The sequence below is a fragment of the Rana temporaria genome, chromosome 3 (genome assembly GCF_905171775.1).
Source record: "Rana temporaria chromosome 3, aRanTem1.1, whole genome shotgun sequence".
Lineage (NCBI taxonomy): Eukaryota > Metazoa > Chordata > Amphibia > Anura > Ranidae > Rana > Rana temporaria.
The window spans coordinates 44,204,161-44,227,100 of record NC_053491.1 but is presented as its reverse complement, the minus strand read 5'-3'; the positions used below and the strand labels follow the sequence as shown (position 1 = coordinate 44,227,100).

Genomic DNA, 22,940 nt, shown 5'->3' with positions numbered 1-22,940 from the left:
CCTGGTCTGTTAGGTGTTTTCAGTCGCTGTGTTTTGTGGTATTTTTCTCTGTTTAGAGTCGTTTATATTACTGCTGGTTTGTGTCTATGTGTCTGCCAAGAATTGAATACCTGTCTATATATAGAGCTGGACGGTAACTTGTGCGCTTATGAAACCAGCCATAAAATGTCTCTCTATGGTCATCTGACATGCCGAGAGGTAGAAGATGAAGTGTCTCGTAGACTCGGCTTTGTAAAAAAACAACAGGGTGGAATGCGGATGAAGGCCCTTATGTCAGACCCCTTGTATATCAGACAGTACATGTCCACATGATGTCACCTCATATGGAATATTTTACTGTACCCCTTGTTCTCAATGCATTTAATTAAAGTAGAACTAAAGACAAAACATTTTGTAAGGGAGGGTTATAACCCCCTGTCAGTTTTTTTTTTTGCCAACTGTGTCCCATTGGGGAGATTTCCCTTCACTTCCTGTCCAATGGCCACGACAGGAAGTGTGAGGGAAGCCCTGGTTGTCGCCAAAACTAGAAACTAATGGGGGCACAGACAACAATAAAAAAAGTGACAGGGGTACTAATCCATCTCCACTCCATCCAAAAGTAAAAAAAAAGGTCTGCTTTTAGTTCTTTGGAAGAAAGGAGTTCCCGGGTAGGGCTTTTAGGCAGCGGGGTCAAAAAGTAAGTTAAGTAGTTTCAGTAAAAAATGACATTTATTTGCCGATGAAATCGGATATCATAGTGAATAATGATGGAAAATATACAAATATAAAAAAGAGTACAAAAGTAAATATCACAATCCTGATTGCAGTAGACATGAATGCATATACATCTCAAAGTACTATGGGTTATTGTACAATGTAGATCCCCAATGTAGGTCCCCGACGACCGTTTCGACCGTTTGTTCGGTCTCTTCAGGGGGACAAGGGTTCTAAAACGTTAATTAGAAAATGTTAAATTAAAAAAAGGGAGAACATGTCAACATACATCACGTAGAATATACCATGGTGATATATTTACCGCTAAAACAAGGAATCCGGGATAATGGGAGCCGCTGGACAGTCCGGGAGGGGTTATGGCTGCCCCCACCCCCCACCCCCCAATACAATCAGGGTTAACTTACTATAGATCCCTGCTGTGCATGTGCTCAGATACTCTACTGAATATATGTTCCAATTCAACCATATACTATCCATGCTATGAGTTTTAAACCATGGAATTTACACACGGCTCACGTGTAAATACAATTTTTAATACAACCAGTTTCTGTGATGATATTTATGTTTCACATTGATTTACATGTTTAGGATGGTATCTGCCCTGCATGCCTGTCATGCTTCGTGGCTGTTTGGGGATTCCGGTGGAGTTTGGCTGGGCCTGTCCCTTCCCCTGGGGGGCGGGACCTGTCCTTTAGTGCTTCCCGGCAGGGTGGGGGGGATGTGTTTTCTTTTCATGTCCCCCTTAATTTGGTCGCATGGTGCCCTGGGGGACCTCCTTGGACACCCCTGCGAGCTCCACCCTGCCGGCGGCGTCCCTCCAATCCTCTCCGGACTGTCCTGACACAGTGTGCTTGCGCACAGGGGTCATAACGTCACGCGATTTGCGGTGGAAGAGGACGACTATTGTCGGGGCTGCACAGCCCTCTGGGACGCCGAGGGAGCCACGTGTCAGCCGTTTCCATGGCGGCTGGGACGCCCATCCCCTGGTGGAATGGGGATTACCCAGGCACCTGCGTGCGATCATCCTAATCGCCACACCCACAGGGCTATAATTAATGATGGGTCTGTGTGGAGTCCTTATCTGATTCCACAAAGGCCAGGCTGGATGTTACATGGTCTCTCGGCTTCTTGTCCTTACCTGCCATGCACATCTGCAATCAGGTTTCTACCATACACAACAAAGAACTTCTTAACAATTATCGCACCAGGTAACTACTTCACCACTAGGGGTGCAACAGATCAAAAAACTCACGGATCGGATCGATCCTCGGATCAGGAGTCACGGATCGGATCATTTTCGGATCAGCAAAAAAAAAAGTCCCTTTTCATCGGTCCAAAAAAAAAAAAATTATATATATATATATATTTTTTCACACACACACTTTATAGTCATTGTCAGAACTGGGGGGGAAATAACATGCAGTAGTAGTAAATAATCTTGCTGTAAAAACAGCAAGATTGTACTTTTAACAAGTCCTGTCCAAACAGCCTCTTTAATCCACCCTTGTGAATAGCTACTGTGCTCTTTTTTTCTTTTTCTTTTTCCCCCTCCTCTCAACCAGTGCTTCACTAACATTCCCTCTCCAAGTCTGCTTGCCAGAGCCCAGTACACAGCGTGACACGCCTCCCCGTGTCAGCTAGGCCGAAGCCGGGGACTTTCCTAGGCCTAGGCTCCGGAGCGCTCCGCGGATCGCGGGGTGTGCCGATCCAAACGGGGTGACCCGTTCGGATCACGGATCGGTGACGATCCGTTGCACCCCTATTCACCACCCACGTACTATTTCACCATTTTATTCATTATTACCCTTCCACCCATTTCACTACCCCCACAATAAGTGGGACACACTAGGTATTCCCTGATTTTTCTTTTCACTTTTTTCTTTTAACTGAATTACTATCACACTCTCACACTTCCATCACTGGACTACCTATCTGGCAGTCACCTATTTGTTCTTCAATCACTCACACCACCCACCAATTCACTATTATCATTACCTTACTTTAATTATTTATTTATATCCCCTACTTACCTACTAACCCTAGGACCCCTAAAGTTGCCCTGCCATTCATTACTTATTGGCAATTAGTACCTGCCTTCAGCCCCCATACCTCTATACCCAGACTTTAACTGTCATCTTGGCAGCTTTGCGTTGAATTATTTATTTAATTCTCCCCAACCAACTACAACATTGTGGGTGTTCTTTGCAGGTGCCTGCTCCTCCACCGCCGAGAGGGCGTCCATCCACACTTTGGCTCTTTGCAAGCCCTTCTGGACGGGCCTTTTGCTCCTTTTGTATTTGGGGCCATAACCCCTCCCTGACTGTATAGCGGCTCCCATTATCCCGGATTTCTTGTTTTAGCGGTAAATATATCACCATGGTATATTCTATGTGATGTATATTGACATGTTCTCCCTTTTTTTAATTTAAAATTTTCTAATTAAAGTTTTAGAACCCTTGTCCCTCTGAAGAGACAGAACAAACGGTCGAAACGGTCGTCGGGGACCTACATTGGGGATCTACATTGTACAATAACCCATAGTACTTTGAGATGTATATGCATTCATGTCTACTGCAATCAGGATTGTGATATTTACTTTTGTACTCTTTTTTTTTTATATTTGTATATTTTCCATCATTATTCACTGTGATATCCGATTTCATCGGCAAATAAATGTCATTTTTTACTGGAACTACTTAACTTACTTTTTGACCCCGCTGCCTAAAAGCCCTACCCGGGAACTCGTTTCTTCCATGTAACTTTGGGGCGAGCAGCTCTTTCATCTCTACCCCCCCATGTGTCCTGTCCCTATCATGCTTTTAGTTCTTTAGCTCACGGCCACAACAGGAAGTGAGGGGAAATCCCACCAACATCACATGATAGGAGAATGCAAAAACAAAGGAGCGGGGATAAATGGTGTGCGATTTGTTTTATTTTTTATTGATTTTAGAGAAACCCCATGTAAAACACAAGAAAGAAAAAATGCACAGCCCCCCCCCCCCCCCCCAAAAAAAATCAATACCAGACCCTTTCCTAAGCATGTAGCTTGGATTTTCCCCAAAATCATACCAGACCACATGCCTTCAACATTGGGGTGGAGGGAGGGGCTCACAGTTGTTTTTGAAGAAATACATTTTTAATAACCTGTTCATCATTACCAAGTACATATCTGGCATGGTATGGGTGTCCCTTACTAGCTTTACACTGTACAGAGAATGGGGGATCAGGGAAGTGACCCCCTACTAGCTGTTTCTGTGGATGCATGCAAGTGTCAGTCAGGAGCTAGGGTTGCCACCTGTACAGGATTCACCCGGACAGTTCAGGTTTTAGAATCTATGGTGTGGGGGCACAGACTGGCGCCTGGAGGGGGGGTTATACTGGGGGACAGCCTGACCTGCGGGGATTATACTGGGGGACAGACTGACCTGGGGGGATTATACCGATGGACAGACTGACCAGGGAGGGATTATACTGGGGGACAGACTGACCTGGGGGGATTATACCGATGGACAGACTGACCAGGGAGGGATTATACTGGGGGACAGACTGACCTGGGGGGATTATACCGATGGACAGACTGACCTGGGGGGATTATACCGATGGACAGACTGACCTGGGGGGATTATACTGATGGACAGACTGACCTGGGGGAATTATACAGGGGGACTGACTGACCAGGGAGGGAGTATACTGGAGGACAGACTGACTCGGGGGGGGGGGGGGGCCTGTACTGGGGGACATATATTGTTTGGTTTAACTACACTCCTGAAGCTCCTCCCATTTTTAACCACAATTTGGCCACACCCACTGTTCATCAAGGGACGCTACATGCGCTGCAATACAAATTTTCTTGGGGTTTGGCTTGATGTAAAGGTGGCAACCCTACTTGGAGCGTGCACGCAAAGGTGCCCTGATGATACCCTGTAAAGTTCACCATGCACATTAAAATATGACTATACAATCTTTGTACAATCAACTTTAGATTTACCAAAAATATAATATGAGGACCTACCTAAACTATTCAATCAATCTGTATCCAATCAGGCAGAACCTTAAACTCTATACTTGTAGGTAGATCTAAAGGACAATCAGATTGTAAAGTGTGTGATGAGTCTAAAGAATGGAGCCACCCGAAAACAGGACCCAGGAAGAGAGGTTTTTGCAAGAGATGAACGCAAAGCAAACAAAGGTTTAAAACAAAATCAATACACCGTTAAGGCAATAAGCTCTGAGGTGTGCAGCACTAGGAGAATTTTACATCTCTGGGTTTGAGTATACTTTAACGAGAAAGCAGCTGGTAAACCCTCATTCACATTGGTGCTACTTGTCGTGCTATTTGACAGGTTAAATCGCATGACAAGTCGCACCCTATCGTCGACAATGGCCATGTTCAAATCGATGCGATGCCGACTGCGGTGCCACATCGACTTGAAAAAGAAGTTCCTGCACTACGTTTGCCGATTTCGGGTGTGACTTGCGTAGACATCTGTGCATGAAGCCACTGAAGTCGCACTGACATATGGCTTTGAAATCAGGGCCGGATTTGCTCTCCCTGCCGCCCCAAGGCCAGGTTCCGCAATGCACCCCCTCCCTGCCAACAAACCCCCCCCCCCCCCCCCCCCCCCCCCAGCCCAACAAAAAAAAAATTAAACAGGGAATGGAACATGGTTAGTTTTTTGTTTCTTTTTTTTCTTTTTATTTTTTTTATCACTTTTTTTCTTTTTTATTTATTTGTAGCTTGTCGTTTACTTTTTTTTATTTTTGTATAATTTTCTTATTATTTTTTATATTATTTTTATTATCCTTAACTTTTTAATTTATTACTTTAATTATTATTTCTTCTTCTTTATTTATGTATTTATTTTCTATTTTTTTCACTTAACTTAATTGCTATCACACAGGCGAAAACAATTCCATGTGTGATAGCAATTGGAGGTGACAGGTTCTCTTTATTGATCCTGTGACCTCCAAAATAGGAGTCCTAGCACTGTTCTGAACTCCTGTTACAGCTGAGATGGGAAGAGCACAGCTCTCCCCTCTCACTGTGTACATCGGCGGCAGGGACAGGAAACACTCGGTGGCCGGGGGGAGGACGGAGTCCCAAAGACAGAGCCAGCAGAGAGAGGTATGTGGGGGGGGGGGGGGGGAGAGGGGAGGACGGACGGGAGCACACATTTTATAAGTGATTATTGCGACATTGCCACAATCACTTGTTAACGAGCGAGTGGATTCCCCCACAATTTACCACCCTTAACTGTATGTTTTGGGCGTCAGGGGACTCCATGCCGCTGCCGCCCCTTGGTGCCCTGCCGCCCCAAGGCCTGGCCTCAGTGGCCTTGTGGGAAATCCAGGCCTGTTTGAAATTGTGCGATTTCAGATGATGATTTGGGTGATATGGGGTGCCTAGAACTGTATTTACAGAAGAATCCTGAGGACAACTTGAACTACTCCCAACTTTCAGAATAGATCCTGGACTAAACTCCCACAGGAGTAATCAAGTCCCCAACAGACTGCCAGTAATCTCCTCCTTATTGCAAAAGCACACCTGGCTTCACTGAACTTTTCCCCCAGCAGGGAAGAAGGTCGGTTGTACACTGTCCCTTCGTAAAGCAAGCTAGACTTTGCACCCGGCCGATTTCTCCCTTATGGTTTTGGGGGGGACGTCGGTCCAGGCCTCCTGTGGTATACAGTGGGGATCGAAAGTTTGGGCACCCCAGGTAAAAATTTGTATAAATGTGCATAACGAAGCCAAGGAAAGATGGAAAAATCTCCAAAAGGCATCAAATTACAGATTAGACATTCTTATAATATGTCAAAAAAAGTTAGATTTTATTTCCATCATTTACACTTTCAAAATTACAGAAAACAAAAAAATGGCGTCTGCAAAAGTTTGGGCACCCTGCAGAGTTAATATCTTGTACTGCCCCCTTTGGCAAGTATCACAGCTTGTAAATGCTTTTTGTAGCCAGCCAAGAGTCTTTTAATTCTTGTTTGAGGTATCTTTGCCCATTCTTCCTTACAAAAGTCTTCCAGTTCTTTGAGATTTCTGGGCTGTCTGTCACGCACTGCTCTTTTAAGGTCTATCCATAGATTTTCAAATATGTTGAGGTCAGGAGATTGTGAAGGCCATGGCAAAACCTTCAGTTTACGCCTCTTGATGTAATCCCCCGTGGATTTTGAGGTGTGTTTAGGATCATTATCCATTTGTAGAAGCCATCCTCTCTTTAACTTCAGCTTTTTCACAGATGGCATCAAGTTACCATCCAAAATTTGCTGAAATTTTATTGAATCCATTTTTCCTTCTACTCGTGAAATGTTGCCTGTGCCACTGGCTGCAATACAACCCCAAAGCATGATTGATCCACCCCCATGCTTAACAGTTGGACAGAGGTTCTTTTCATTAAATTCTGTGCCCTTTCTTCTCCAAACGTACCTTTGCTCAGCAGCCAAAAAGTTCTATTTTAACCTCATCGGTCCACAGAACTTGTTTCCAAAATGCATCAGGCTTGTCTATATGTTCATTTGCATAGTTCAAACGCTGATTTTTGTGGTGAGGACGTAGAAGAGGTTTTCTTCTGATGACTCTTCCATGAAGACCATATTTGTACAAGTATCTCTTTATAGTGGAATAGTGTACCACAACTCCAGTGTCTGCCAGATCTTTCTGGAGGGATTGTGCAGTCAAACGTGGGTTTTGAATTGCTTTTCTCACAATCCTGCGAGCTCTTCTGTCTGATATTTTTCTTGGTCTTCCAGATCTTGCTTTAACTTCCACTGTTCCTGATGACTGCCATTTCTTAATTACATTCCGAACAGAGGATATTGACATCTGAAAACGCTTTGCTATCTTCTTATAGCCTTCTCCAGCTTTGTGAGCGTCAACTATTTTCAGTTATAGTTTTCTAGACAACTCCTTAGAAGAACCCATGGTGCTGATTGTTGGGGCAAGGTCAGATGAGTCTGGGCATTTAAAACCTTTGAGATTGACATCACCTGGTCTTCCCAGACGATGATTGAGAACAATCCATGACACTGGCAGGTCTCAGCTTTACAAAGGGGGCAGTGCATTCTATAAATTCTGCAGGGTGCCCAAACTTTTGCAGACGCCATTTTTTTGTTTTCTGTAATCTTGAAAGTGTAAATGATGGAAATAAAATCTAACTTTTTTTGACATATTAAAAGAATGTCTAATCTGTAATTTGATGCCTTTTTGGAGATTTTTCCATCTTTCCTTGGCTTCGTTATGCACATTAATACAAATTTTTACCTGGGGTGCCCAAAATTTCGATCCCCACTGTATATATATTTATCTCACACACACTCACTGGCCACTTTATTAGGTACACCTTCCTAGTACCGGGTTGGGCCACCATTTGCCTTCATTCTTCGTGGCAAAGATTCAACAAGGTGTTGAAAACATTCTTCATAGATTTGGGTCCATAGTGGCCGCCACATACCAGCGCTACTCTATTGGATGAGATCTGGTGACTGGAGGCCATTGGAGGACAGGGACCTCATTGTCCAGTGGTGAGATGATTGGAGTTTTGTGACATGGTGACATTATCCTGCTGGAAGGAGCCATCAGAAGATGGGGGGGCACTGTAGTATTAAAGGGATGGACATGGTCAGCAAAAATACTCAGGTAGGCCGTGGCATAACCACTTCAGCCCCGGACTATTTTTTAGCTAAAGGACCAGGCCACTTTTTGCGATTCGGCACTGCGTCGCTTTAACTGACAATTGCGCGGTCGTGCGACGTGGCTCCCAAACAAAATTGATGTTCTTTTTTCCCCCACAAATAGAGCTTTCTTTTGGTGGCATTTGATCACCTCTGCGGTTTTTATTTTTTGCGCTATAAACAAAAACAGAGCGACAATTTTGAAAAAAATTCAATATTTTTTACTTTTTGCTATAATAAATATCCCCAAAAAATATATATAAAAAAAATAAAAAAATTCCCTCAGTTTAGTTCGATAAGTATTCTTCTACATATTTTTTGGTAAAAAAAATCGCAATAAGCGTTTATTGATCGGTTTGTGCAAAAGTTATAGTGTCTACAAAATAGGGGATAGTTTTATGGCATTTTTTATTAATATTTTTTTTTTTACTAGTAAGGGCGGCGATCAGCGACTTTTTTCTTTATCGTGACTGCGACATTATGGTGGACACATTGCACACTTTTGACACCATTTTGGGACCATGGTCCTTTTTACAGCGAACAGTGCTATAAAAATGCACTGATTACTGTGAAAATGACACTGGCAGTGAAGGGGTTAACCAGAAGGGGCGCTGTAGGGGTTAAGTGTGCCCTAGTGTGTGATTCTTACTGTAGGGGGCGTGGCACATCACTGATCGTCGTTCCCTATGACAGGGAACAGACGATCACTGCCACAATTGATTGACATGCTAAATGACGGCGCACACAGCGCGTCACGACTTCCCGAAGGAAGCTCGGGTCGGCTCGGCTCTATTCGCGCAGGCGCCGAATAGAGCCGAGCCGAGCTTCCTTCAGGAAGTCGTGACGCGCTGTGTGCGCCGTCGTTTAGCATGTTGATCAATTGGCATGTCTTTAGGAACGCCCACTCCCGCGGGATAACCTACCCGGAAGCCGCTGTGAATTCCACGGCTACACGCTATCTACGAAAAAAAAAAAAAAAGGTCAGTGTTATTTTATATGCACAACTGGGCTAGATGCAGTGTTAAAACATTTTTATAGGGTGAACCTCCACTTTAACCCCTTCCCGCCCGCCCTATAGCAAAATGACAGGGGGGGGGGGGGGGGCAGTGGTTCAGTTATCCTGACTGGACATCATATGATGCCTAGCAGGATAACAGCCGCCCGTAGGGGCGCGCATCGCGGCGATCGGTGGTGCGGTGTGTCAGTCTGATACACCGCTACACCGATTTCGGTAAAGAGCCTGTCTTTATTGGGGCCCCATCACACCTGCAGCCTCCTCCTACATTATTGCAACTTACTGAGGAATGTGCACAGTGTTGAGGCAATCTATTTATTTGACAAAGCCGACCAAGCAATTAGTAATGGACAAAAAAGATACCTGTGTGTGAGTGTGTGTCTAGTCATGTCTGTGAATGTCAGAGTATTACAATGCCTCATGGAACGTGTAGTTCCACAACAGTTGGAGGGCCATAGTTTGGAGATCCTCAACTAGAAGGTGAACATCTATAGTCCTTGTGCTGCTTGATCCATCTTCCCATCACCTCTGACCAGCTTCCCTGTCCCGGCAATAGTGCGTCCGCTGACACCAATGCTGGGGGTTATTAGTGCGTCCGCTGACACCAATGCTGGGGATTATTAGTGCGTCCGCTGACACCAATGCTGGGGATTATTAGTGCGTCCGCTGACACCAATGCAGGGGGTTATTAGTGCGTCCACTGACACCAGTGCTGGGGGTTATTAGTGCGTCCGCTGACACCAATGCTGGGGGTTATTAGTGCGTCCGCTGACACCAATGCTGGGGGTTATTAGTGCGTCCACCGACACCAATGCTGGGGGGTTATTAGTGCGTCCGCCGACACCAATGCTGGGGGGTTATTAGTGCGTCCGCTAACACCAATGCTGGGGGTTATTAGTGCGTCCGCTGACACCAATGCTGGGGGTTATTAGTGCGTCCGCTGACACCAATGCTGGGGGTTATTAGTGCGTCCGCTGACACCAATGCTGGGGGTTATTAGTGCGTCCGCTGACACCAATGCTGGGGGTTATTAGTGCGTCCGCTGACACCAATGCTGGGGGTTATTAGTGCGTCCGCTGACACCAATGCTGGGGGTTATTAGTGCGTCCGCTGACACCAATGCTGGGGGTTATTAGTGCGTCCGCTGACACCAATGCTGGTGGTTAATAGTGCGTCCGTATAGGGATCTCCGACCAGGACATGGCCAGGAAGGGATCAAATGGCCTCTATGGTAGGTTCATAGTGATCTCCAACCAGGATATGGCCAGAAAGGGATCACATGGCCCCTATGTTAGGTTCATAGTGATCTCCAACCAGGAAATGGCCAGGAAGGGGTCACATGGCCGTTATGGTAGGTTCATAGTGATCTCCGACCAGGACATGGCCAGGAAGGGATCACATGGCCCCTATGGTAGGTTCATAGTGATCTCCAACCAGGAAGGGATCACATGGCCTCTATGTTCATAGTGATCTCCAACCAGGACATGGCCAGGAAGGGATCACATGGCCCCTATGGTAGGTTCATAGTGCTCTCCGACCAGGAAGGGATCATATGGCCTCTATGGTAGGTTCATAGTGATCTCCGACCAGGACATGGCCAGGAAGGGATCAAATGGCCTCTATGGTAGGTTCATAGTGATCTCCGACCAGGACATGGCCAGGAAGGGTTCAAATGGCCTCTATGGTAGGTTCATAGTAATCTCTGACCAGGACATGGCCAGGAAGGGATCACATGGCCCCTATGGTAGGTTCATAGTGATCTCCAACCAGGACATGGCCAGGAAAGGATCACATAGCCCCTATGGTAGGTTCATAGTGCTCTCTGACCAGGAAGGGATCACATGGCCCCTATGGTAGATTCATAGTGCTCTCTGACAGGACATGGCCAGGAAGGGATCACATGGCCCCTATGATAGGTTCATAGTGATCTCTGACCAGGACATGGCCAGGAAGGGATCAAATGGCCTCTATGGTAGGTTCATAGTGATCTCCGACCAGGACATGGCCAGGAAGGGATCACATTGCCCCCATGGTAGGTTCATAGTGATCTCCAACCAGGACATGGCCAGGAAGGGATCACATGGCCCCTATGGTAGGTTCATAGTGCTCTCTGACAGGAAATGGCCAGGAAAAGATCACATGGCCCCTATGGTAGGTTCAAAGGGCTCTCCGGCCAGGACATGGCCAGGAAGGGATCACATGGCCCCTATAGTTACAGCATTTGTTCACACCTGGCCAAAATATTTGCACAGTACTGTAGAGAGAACATTGTATATACAAATATGATGGGATGGGGTGACACTTTACCAGATGAGGCATCCCTCTTGTGAGATTGCATTGGCAGGGTCAGCTGCTCAGTTAGCAGCTATGCTCCCCACTGCACCACCAATGTGAGGTAGCATGTCTTTGGAGTGTAGGAGGAAACCAGAGTACCCGGAGGAAACCCATGCAAGCACAGGGAGAGCATGCAAACTCCATGCTACTAGTGTCCTGGTCAGGATTTGAACCATGGACCCCAGTTCTGCAAGGTTCACCACTAAGCCTCTATGTTGCCCATATGGGGCCTCTGTTCTCTAAGGCCCGCCCCTGCTGTGTAGGGTATATCAGTAATGTCAATTGTCTTGTTTATGCAACTACATTGATAGTTGGTGATTTAGAAGCTCCAAAAACTAAAATAGAGGGGTATGGGAAGACCCTCCGGTTACTGGAGTGGCAGCCGCCACTAGTGTAGTGACCTGTGTTGGTACAGCCGTACCTGGTCCCTGGGAGGGTTCCTCTGACTTTTTGTTGAGTCGTCGTCTTCTAGGAACAGCCAATCGTCTTGTTTGTCCATTTACATTGATAGTTGGTGATTCAGAAACTCCACACATTCATTTCATTCTTTATTCCACCGCTAATCTATACTCAGAATTGACCTTGTATAATGCTTTTCTCTATGAGGACTCCAAGTATTGGAGTTTGCGTTGGCCGGGAATCGAACCTGGGTCAGCTGCTTAGAAAGCGGCTATGCTCACCACTGCACCACCAACGCAAAGGTAGCATGTAGTGTGGGAGGAAACCGGAGTACCCGGAGGAAACCCACGCAAGCACAGGGAGAACATGCAAACTCCCATGCAGATAGTGTCCTGGTCAGGATTTGAACCAAGGACCCCAGTGCTGCAAGGCTCACCACTAAGCCTCTGTGCTGCCCATATGCGGGCCTCTGTTCTCTAAGGCCCGCCCCCGCTGAGCAGGATACATCAGTTATGTCCACTCAACACACCTCCAGAAGAAATCCAAACTAATCCTAACCTACAATATATGACACTCCTATAATAAGACACACCCAAATAACAAAGAGGGGTACAGTGGTCCCCAAATTAGAATGGGGATGCACAGGTGTTCCCAGAATCCCGTGTAGGCAGTCCCATTGCTGTCATCTGGGGTGCAGCGGCTGTACCCAATGTGACATCTCTGTGAGTGCCGGTGCACGGCCCCGAGCGCACCCAGTGTGCGTCCGCGCAACTGCACCCACATGGATGTCCTTGGGGTTAACGCAGCCCCCGCACAGGGTACAGATTCATACACCCTGTGTGAGTGAGGCCTTGGACTTCTCCATGAAGGACCTCACTGGTGGGAAGAGTTCTCATTTCTCCAGCAGAGAAAGCCTAAAGAAAGCTGGAAAGACTCCTCCCACCTCTGAGGACAAAAAAAGAGTTCCAACCTCCCATCATAGCCGGTGTGGCTAGAACAGGGAGGCAGATCGGTGCGCTGTGACAGTTACAGAAATTATGCCGACAGGAGGGAGAGATGCACAGCATCGGTTCTGTAACTGTCAATGCACACCAATCTGCCTCCCCATCAGCGGCCCTGGTGGCGCCGCCCCTGCACCCACTGTCGCCCCAAGGCCTGGCCTCGGTGGCCTTGTCGGGAATCCGGCCCTGGGTAAGGGTAAAGAAAGCCACATGCCCATGCATTCTACTCATGGCACTGTGTACACCAGGGGTGCCCAAACTTTTGAAGGCCAAGGGCCACTTAAAGCAGAGATTCCACCCGCAATTTTTTTTTTTAAAGTCAGCAGCTACTAACAGTATAGCTGCTGACTTTTAATAAGGACACTTACCTGTGCTAGGCGCCCGCCATGATGGGCCCCCGACGGCGATTAGTCTGTCCTGGCGCCTCCATCCTGACTAAGGGAAACAGGCAGGCCTACTGCGCATGCGCGACTCGCACAGCGCTTTGTGAATGGGCGGCTGCCTCCTGGGATGCACACAGTTCCCAGAAGGCAGCCCGCCCCATTCACCAGAAGACAAGGCGACGGAGGACGAAGAAGAAGAGGACCGCGGTGGAGGAAGAGGCAGAACAGCTACTTCCGCATAGCAACCGCCCTTTCTGGTGAGTATACATTTTTAATTTATTTTTATTTTTTTCCAGATTTTTTTTATTAAAAAAAAGTGGAACTTCACTTTAAGTGACTTGGTAACCAGTCTGTGCGATCAGCACTCAAACCGTGAATGTTTGTGTGTTTGTGTGGTTGGGGGGGGGGGGTAGACCTGAGGACCCATGTGCAGCAACTGCCATTTATTAAATAAAATATAAAAATAATAAAAAAAATGGTGGTAGACAGCCCTTCAATTACCTATATTAAGCACAATGTGCATTAAATCCTTAGAGCTCGATATAATTACATGTATACGTGTGTGTGATTTGCAGAGTACGGCTCATTGTGCCCAGTGGTCGATCACTCATGTGTCAGAATGGAATGTACTGTAATCTCCGAAGGCAGAACTGCCAGGTAACCGACGCGGCTGGAATAATAGGCACCTAGAAGAGTTGGGAGCAGACTATTGCTTTTATAAGAGGAACTAATTGGAATGGAACAATAACATGTATTTGCTCATGTGGCAAGCCTTAATGGAATTTGTTCTCTGTTTATTGTCACAGGTAATGGATGCAAAAGATAATGGCGCTCGCGGTTTCTTTGTATCTTTCTTCCCAACCCACCGCTCCGGCAAACAATGTCCACAGAACGCGGCAACCCCTGAGAAGATGAAGCGGCTGAATTCAGCAAACCTGCTTCGCTGGACTGTGCTGCTCCTCAATTATCTCTGGAAAGGTATCCTCCTCGTGTGCTGTAACCGGCAAATGCACGTTCTGCTCTTCTGACTTTTATTACTAAAGTGTTATTTGATTTCTTTACCCGTGATTCCTAGTAACAGGGTAGCTCTGTGTATATTTACCTCAACATATTTTTTTGTTGTTAGCTACAGAGCTGGGTGCCGTATTGTATTAAAGTGGAGGTTCACCCGGAAATACGATTTTTTAACCTTAGATTCCTGCTCATTTTGTCAAGGGGAATCGGCTAGTTTTTTTTAAATCGAAGCTGTACTTACCGTTTTAGAGATGCATCTTCTCCGCCGCTTCCGGGTATGGGCTGCGGGACTGGGCGTTCCTATTTTGATTGACAGTCTTCCGACGGTCGCATCCATCGCGTCACGATTTTCCGAAAGTAGCCGAACGTCGGTGCGCAGGCGCAGTATAGAGCCGCACCGACGTTCGGCTTCTTTCGGCTACTCGTGACGCGATGGATGCGACCGTCGGAAGCCTGTCGGAAGACTGTCAATCAAAATAGGAACGCCCAGTCCCGAAGACCATACCCGGAAGCGGCGGAGAAGATCGCTCTCTAAAACGGTAAGTACAGCTTCGATTTTAAAACAAGCCAATTCCCCTAGACAAAATGAGCATCAATCTAAGGGTAAAAAAAATTTTATGGGTGAACTCCAACTTTAATGTGCATAACGAAGCCAAGGAAAGATGGAAAAATCTCCAAAAGGCATCAAATTACAGATTAGACATTTTTATAATATGTCAAAAAAAGTTAGATTTTATTTCCATCATTTACACTTTCAAAATTACAGAAAACAAAAAAATGGCGCCTGCAAAAGTTTGGGCACCCTGCAGAGTTAATATCTTGCACTGCCCCCCTTTGCAAAGCTGAGACCTGCCAGTGTCATGGATTGTTCTCAATCATCGTCTGGGAAGACCAGGTGATGTCAATCTCAAAGGTTTTAAATGCCCAGACTCATCTGACCTTGCCCCAACAATCAGCACCATGGGTTCTTCTAAGCAGTTGTCTAGAAAACTGAAACTGAAAATAGTTGACGCTTACAAAGCTGGAGAAGGCTATAAGAAGATAGCAAAGCGTTTTCAGATGTCAATATCCTCTGTTCGGAATGTATTTAAGAAATGGCAGTCATCAGGAACAGTGGAAGTTAAAGCAAGATCTGGAAGACCAAGAAAAATATCAGACAGAACAGCTTGCAGGATTGTGAGAAAAGCAATTCCAAACCCACGTGTGACTGCACGATCCCTCCAGAAAGATCTGGCAGACACTGGAGTTGTGGTACACTATTCCACTATAAAGAGATACTTGTACAAATATGGTCTTCATGGAAGAGTCATCAGAAGAAAACCTCTTCTACGTCCTCACCACAAAAATCAGCGTTTGAACTTTGCAAATGAACATATAGACAAGCCTGATGCATTTTGGAAACAAGTTCTGTGGACCGATGAGGTTAAAATAGAACTTTTTGGCCGGAATGAGCAAAGGTACGTTTGGAGAAGAAAGGGCACAGAATTTAATGAAAAGAACCTCTGTCCAACTGTGAAGCATGGGGGTGGATCAATCATGCTTTGGGGTTGTATTGCAGCCAGTGGCACAGGGAACATTTCACGAGTAGAAGGAAAAATGGATTCAATAAAATGTCAGCTAATTTTGGATGGTAACTTGATGCCATCTGTGAAAAAGCTGAAGTTAAAGAGAGGATGGCTTCTACAAATGGATAATGATCCTAAACACACCTCAAAATTCATGGGGGATTACATCAAGAGGTGTAAACTAAAAGTTTTGTCATGGCCTTCACAATCTCCTGACCCCAACATAATTGAAAATCTATGGACAGACCTTAAAAGAGCAGTGCGTGACAGACAGCCCAGAAATCTCAAATAACTGGAAGACTTTTGTAAGGAAGAATGGGCAAAGATACCTCATACAAGAATTGAAAGACTGTTGGCTGGCTACAAAAAGCGTTTACAAGCTGTGATACTTGCCAAAGGGGGCAGTACAAGATATTAACTCTGCAGGGTGCCCAAACTTTTGCAGACGCCATTTTTTTGTTTTCTGTAATTTTGAAAGTGTAAATGATGGAAATAAAATCGAACTTTTTTTGACATATTATAAGTAGGGTTGTCCTGATACCGCTTTTTTAAGACAGAGTACAAGTACCGATACTTTTTTTCAAGTACTCGCCGATACCGAATACCGATACTTTTTTTTAATCTCATGTGACAGCGGCACATGTGTCAGTAGGTTTTTTTTTTATCTTTAACAATTTGTTTTAAAAAAAAAATTTCATTTTTTTTTTTTTTTTACAATTTTTTTTATTTATAATGCTTTCTTTTTTTTAAGGGGGGGGGGGGTGTGGACCGTGTCAGTGTGTTTTTTCTTTTCTTTTTTTCTTTTCTACAATATTTTTTTTTATTCTTTATTCTTTTGTTTTTTTATTCTTTATTTTTTTTATTTATTTTTTCAGCCCTGTTGGGTGGCTTTGGTGGGATATCAGGGGTCTTAACAGACTGAAAATTAAAGGAGAGAAGACAGCGTCTTCTCTTCATTCATAAACTGAAACATTGTAAACACAGGTTACGATGTTTCAGTTATGTGAATGGACAGAGTCAGTTATCCATTCGGAGCAGTAAGAAGCCGGATTTACCGGCTCCTACCTCGCTCTCCATCCTGACAATTCCAGGGGGTGGAGGAGCACGGAAGGGGAGATAAACACGGTAGGATACACGGCGGGATACACGGAGGGAGAGAGAAACACGGAGGGATACACGGAGGGAGAGGGAAAAACGAAGGGATACACGGAGGGAGAGAGAGAAACGGGAGGACACGGAGGGAGAGAGAAAAACACACGGTGGGGGAAATGGAGGGAGGGAGACAGACTGCAGCAAAACGGAGGGGGGCTGGAGGAGGACATGGGACAGTCAGCGGTGATCATGTGTGGGGGAATTACAAGCACCGATCACCGCTGATTTTAAAGCAGCTGAAAGCCACGTTGCGGGAGGAGGTGTAGAGAGAAGCGGAGAAATTACTTTTAAGCAGTGATCGGTGCTTGTAACTTTCCCACGCACTGATCACCGCCGACAGTACAAGTATCGGGTGAAGCATCGGGAGCATTTGCCCGAGTACAAGTACTCGGGCAAATGCTTGGTATCGGTCCCGATACCGATACTAGTATCGGTATCAGGACAACCCTAATTATAAGAATGTCTAATCTGTAATGTGATGCCTTTCGGAGATTTTTCCATCTTTCCTTGGCTTCGTTATGCACATTAATATACATTTTTACCTGGGGTGCCCAAACTTTCGATCCCCACTGTAGTTGTATATAAAATGCACTTTGTATCAATCAAAAAGTGTTTCCCAGTGCTAAACCTTTCATCTGATTTATAATTTGCTGCATTTGTAAATTCCAATAGTCAATATAAAGGAACAGAATGGGAAAAAAAGCAATTTTGGATGTAGCCAATCTTGTTTTGGTATAATTCTCCTTTAGGGGCGTGGCAAGGGGCGTGTCCTATGCCTGCATACTTTTTTTGATAGGTGTCTTACATTTATACGGTATTGATGTTTAAGCATCAGCATTTCTAAACGTTTTTGTTTGTTTTGCGCATATGTGCACATTTGCACTTACAATACATTCCTAGACAAAATTAATTACCGTGGTACCTTGGATTACAAGCATAATTAGTTCCAGAAGAACTTGGAATCCAAGCACTAGTGAATCAAAGCGAGTTTCCCCATAGAAGTCAATGGAAACTCAGATAATTTGTTCCACATTAACTTCTATTGTATGCAGTACCGCATGTGGCCAGAGGTGGGGGGGCGCCGGAGACTCTCAGAAACCACTCGGATGCACTCGAAAACACTCAGGAACGGTGTTCTTGAGTGGCTTCGAGAGCATCCGAGTGGCTCAGAGTGCCACAGGCACCCCCGTACCTCTGGCAAAATGTGGTACTGCACTCCGCAAACAGAGTCGGGATTTAAAAAAAAATAGCTTGTATTGGGAAACGTAGATTGAGAACGAATTATGGAAAAAATTTACTTTGTATGCACATATATAAAATATAACAATATTTTTTATATTTCAGAATTGTGATATTTAAATAAACAAATGTATCTAAAAATAGACTACAAAGAGGTAGAACATACACAATACAATAAACTGGTCACGTGGTGACTCCCAAGGAGACAAATTCAACATTTGTAATCAACTTGCTACGATGGTGTTTATAAAATAGATGCCCATGCGAAGTAGAAAATCTCCTTGGTATACATTCCACGGGATCCCCAGAAAGAACAAAATCAAGCTCTACATGTTTCGCGATATGTAGGATCGCTTCCTCAGGAGCTTCTAAATTGTAGGAGAGATTTTAGTTAAATAGTCAAATCCAACAAATATGTTAAAAACAAACATCAAATACATCTGTGTGAAATGCTTACCAAAAAATTGATGGCAATAAAAAAAAAAAATGTTCACAAGTACCACCTCCCGTTTGGGAAACGCTTGTTAATCGCGTTACTCGCAATCTGAAGCATTACTGTAATCAGGGCCACTGATAGGCCAGTACAGCTGGCCCTGTTGTACCGGGCCCGGCCAGCAGGGGGGCCCGGCAACCTGATCAGATGAATAATTAAATATAAAAAAAATATCCCAACATCAACCCCCCGTACGCCCAAGCCCCCCCAACCCGCCACGTTTAGATTTTACGGTTTTTGTTTTTCCTTTATGCTCGCTAATTGAACTATTCGGTGGCGGCAGGGAAGGGACTTTTTTCTGTATTTCGGGCGCGTAAGAATACCTCTTCCGCGCCCGCTCCTTGTGCTGGCTCAAGTCCCGGCCAGCACGTAGTGCCGTCCTCCTGGCGCCGCGGAGTGATTCCTTCGGACGGAGTGAGTCTCTCTGCGTGTGAAGTAGCAGTGAGATCAGGCGAGGAGCGGCGACAGAGGTTCCCATCTAACTGACCTTCAAGTCAGGAAAGAAGTGACTCGGACCCAGGCACCTAAAAATGACACGGGTGTGTGCTGGGGGGGGGAGGGGGATTCAAGATCTCCTTCTACTACTGCAGCAGCAGCGTGTATACATTATGGCATCGGCATGGGTGGCTCTGTCTGCCCATAACGCATGTGCTGCCTGCAGAGACAGTGCCACCCATGCAATGCCGTAATGTTGTGCTGCAGACAGTGCCACCCATTGATGCTAATGCCATAACGCATGTGCTGCCTGCAGAGACGGTGCCTGGGTGACAGTGTCTGCAGCACAATATGGCATTGGCGACATGGGTGGCACTGTCAGCAGGTAGCACATGCATTATGGCATTAGCGTCATGGATGGCACTGTCTGCAGCACAGTATGGCATTGGCGGCATGGGTGGCACTGTCTGTAGGTAGCACATGCATTATGACCCATAACACATGTGCTGCCTGCAGAGACAGTGCCACCCATGCTGCCAATGCCGTAATGTGCTGCAGACAGTGCCACCCATGCCGCCAATGCTGTATGGTGCTGCAGACAGTGCCACCCATGCTGCCAATGTCATTATGCCATTGGCAGCACAATATGGCATGGGTGGCACTGTCTGCAGTACATTATGGCATTGGTGGCATATGTGGCACTGTCTCTGCAGTACATTATGGCATTGGCATGTCCCGCTGTCAAGTCGCTGGGCCCTGGGGCGGGGCCAGGGGTGGGGCTTAAGGAGGGGCCGAAGGAGGGGCCAGGGGCTGGACCAGGCGTGGAGCTGAAGGGGGCCCCGTCGGGTAGGCTGTACGGGGCCCCATGATTTCTATCAGCAGCCCTGACTGTAATATTTATGCTCAGATTGTAAGCTCCAACGAGCAGGGCTCTCTGATTCCTCCTGTATTGAATTGTATTGTAACTGTACTGTCTGCCCTCGTGTTGTAAAGCGCTGAACATACCGTTGGCAATATATAAATCTTGTATAACAACTTCAGCCCTGGAATAATTTAGCCCCTTCCTGACCAGAGCACTTTTTTCGAATTCGGCACTGTGTCGATTTAACTCACAATTGCGCGGTCGTGCAATGTTGCACCCAAACAAAAAATTTTTTTTTCCCCACAAATAGAGCTTTCTTTTGGTGGTATTTGATCACCCTTGCGTTTTTTTTTTTTTTTGCACTATAAACAAAAAAAAGCGACAATTTAGAAAAAAAGGCTATGGGCCAGATCCACATAGATCGGCACCGGCGCAGCGTATCTAAGATACGCTACGCCGCTGTAACTTACTTGGCTTTGTTTCAAATCCACAACGAATTTGCACCATAAGTTACGGCAGCGTAGTGTATCTTTGGCGGCGGAATTCAAATCGGCAATTAGGGGGCGTGATTAATTTAAATGAAGCGCGTCCCTGCGCCGAATGAACTGCGCATGCTCCGTTTCAGTAGATACGCCGGCGTACTCTCACTGTGGATCTGGCCCTAAATTTTTTACTTTTTGCTATAATAAATATCCCCAAAAAACATATAAAACAAATAATTTCTTTCTCAGTTTAGGACGATACGTATTCTTTTACATATGTTTGGTAAAAAAAAACGCAATAAGCATATATTGATTGATTTGGCAAAAGTTGTAGCTTCTACAAAATAGGGGATAGTTTTATGGCATTTTTATTAAGATTTTTCATTAGTAGTGGCAGCAATCAGCGATTTTTATCGTGACTGCGACATTATGGCGGACACATCGGACACTTTTGACACTATTTTGAGACCATTGTCATTTATACAGCGATCAGTGTAATAAAAATGCACTGATTACTGTGTAAATAACACTGGCAGGGAAGGGGTTAAACACTAGGGGGTGATGAAGGGGTTAAGTGTGTCCTAGGGAGATATTCTAACTGTGGGGGGGGGGCTGGGCTACAAGTGACATGACAGTGATCACTGCTCCCGATCATAGGGAGCAGTAGATCACTGTCCTGTCACTAGGCAGAACAGGGAAATGTCTTGTTTACAGTGGCATCCCCCTGTTCTGAAGCTCCGTGACATGATCGCGGGACACCGGTGGACATCGAGTCCGCGGGGCAGGTGGCGGGTGCGCATGTATGTTGCTTTGCGCAAACGTGCCATTCTGCCGACGAATATCATCGTTAGCAGGGCTTTTTCTTTCAGACAATAGGTGCAGGAAGTCCCTCCTTCCGAGTCACCTCTTGTGTCCACCCCCTACCCACCTCCGAGGACCATTGCTTAGTTTCACCGACTACCCACCTCTCAGTAATGGATACAGAACCAAGTATCCATTTGTGGTGCTAAGTAATTTGTATTTAATTTGTTAATGATAGAAAGTCAAATAGATACCCTGTAGCCAGCAACAATGGAGCACCCCCAGCAACAATAGACTGAACTGCTAGCAACAATAGACCCCTCCCTTCACAGTAGATGTCTCCCAGCAACAATAGACTGAACTGCTAGAAACAAATAATAATAATATTATTATTATTATTATTATTATTATTATTATTATTTTATATATTTTTTTTATAATATAGATCAATATTAACTAAACACCCTAACCAAAATAAATACATCATCAACATGTATTTTTATTTCTTTAGAGTGTTGGGTGTTTATTGTAATTTATTGTTATTATTATTATTATTAATATATTACAATAAACACCCAACACTCTAAAGAAATAAAAATACATGTTGATGATGATGTATTTATTTTGGTTAGGGTGTTTAGTTAATATTTATCTATCTATCTTATTTTTCTTAAGGGGCAAGGGTTAATTAATTATTTGTCACTTAGTATTTAATTCATGATTTGTATTTGTGTATTTAGTTTACGTTGTATTTAATATTAATATATTAAAATAAAACATAAAATAATAATCCTAACTTTCACTCTAACCCCTTACCCTAACGAAAAAATGTTTTTAATAAAAGAATAATAATAATAAAAAAAAAGTAAGCTAATGGAAAAGCGGCGTGCGTCATGTGGCGGTCCTTAACCACTTAAGACCTGGACCTTTAGGCAGGTTAAGGACCTGGCCCCTCCCTTCACAGTAGATGTCTCCCAGCAACAATTGTCTCACAGTAGTAAAGGAGCCTCCCAGCAACAATAGATCCCCGACCAGCGACAACTGACTTCCCAGCAACAATAGACCCTTCCACTGAAAAATAGAACCCCTCCAGTAACAGTAGATCCCCCAGCAGCCAGCATCAATAGACCCTCCAGTACACTCCAGCACCCCTTGCCACTACATACATTCAAAGCTAGAGGTGCCGGAGCTGCGTTCCCCCGCGTTCCTACTGAAAAAAAGCCCTGGTCAGGCAGTTTGCATGCGGTTAATAAAAAAATATATGCACAATCAGCGCAAAATATGCTGAACGGAAACACAGATTTTTATTTTTTTATTAAAAAATGTGTAGCACTTGTTTGCGTGGGGGCTGCATTTTAGATCAGTAAAGAAGAA

At 45.1% G+C, this 22,940-nt stretch overlaps 1 protein-coding gene across 1 annotated transcript in view; it reads left to right on the top strand.

Moving 5' to 3' along the window:
- The window catches only part of LOC120931238 (protein shisa-like-1a), a 40,747-nt gene that overhangs the window by 5,780 nt on the left and 12,027 nt on the right, over positions 1-22,940 (top strand). Inside the window, exon 2 of the mRNA XM_040342481.1 lies at positions 14,330-14,501. Within this exon, the coding sequence (XP_040198415.1) occupies positions 14,333-14,501 (169 nt within the window). The 5' untranslated portion in view covers positions 14,330-14,332. The remainder of the gene's footprint in view (positions 1-14,329; positions 14,502-22,940) is intronic.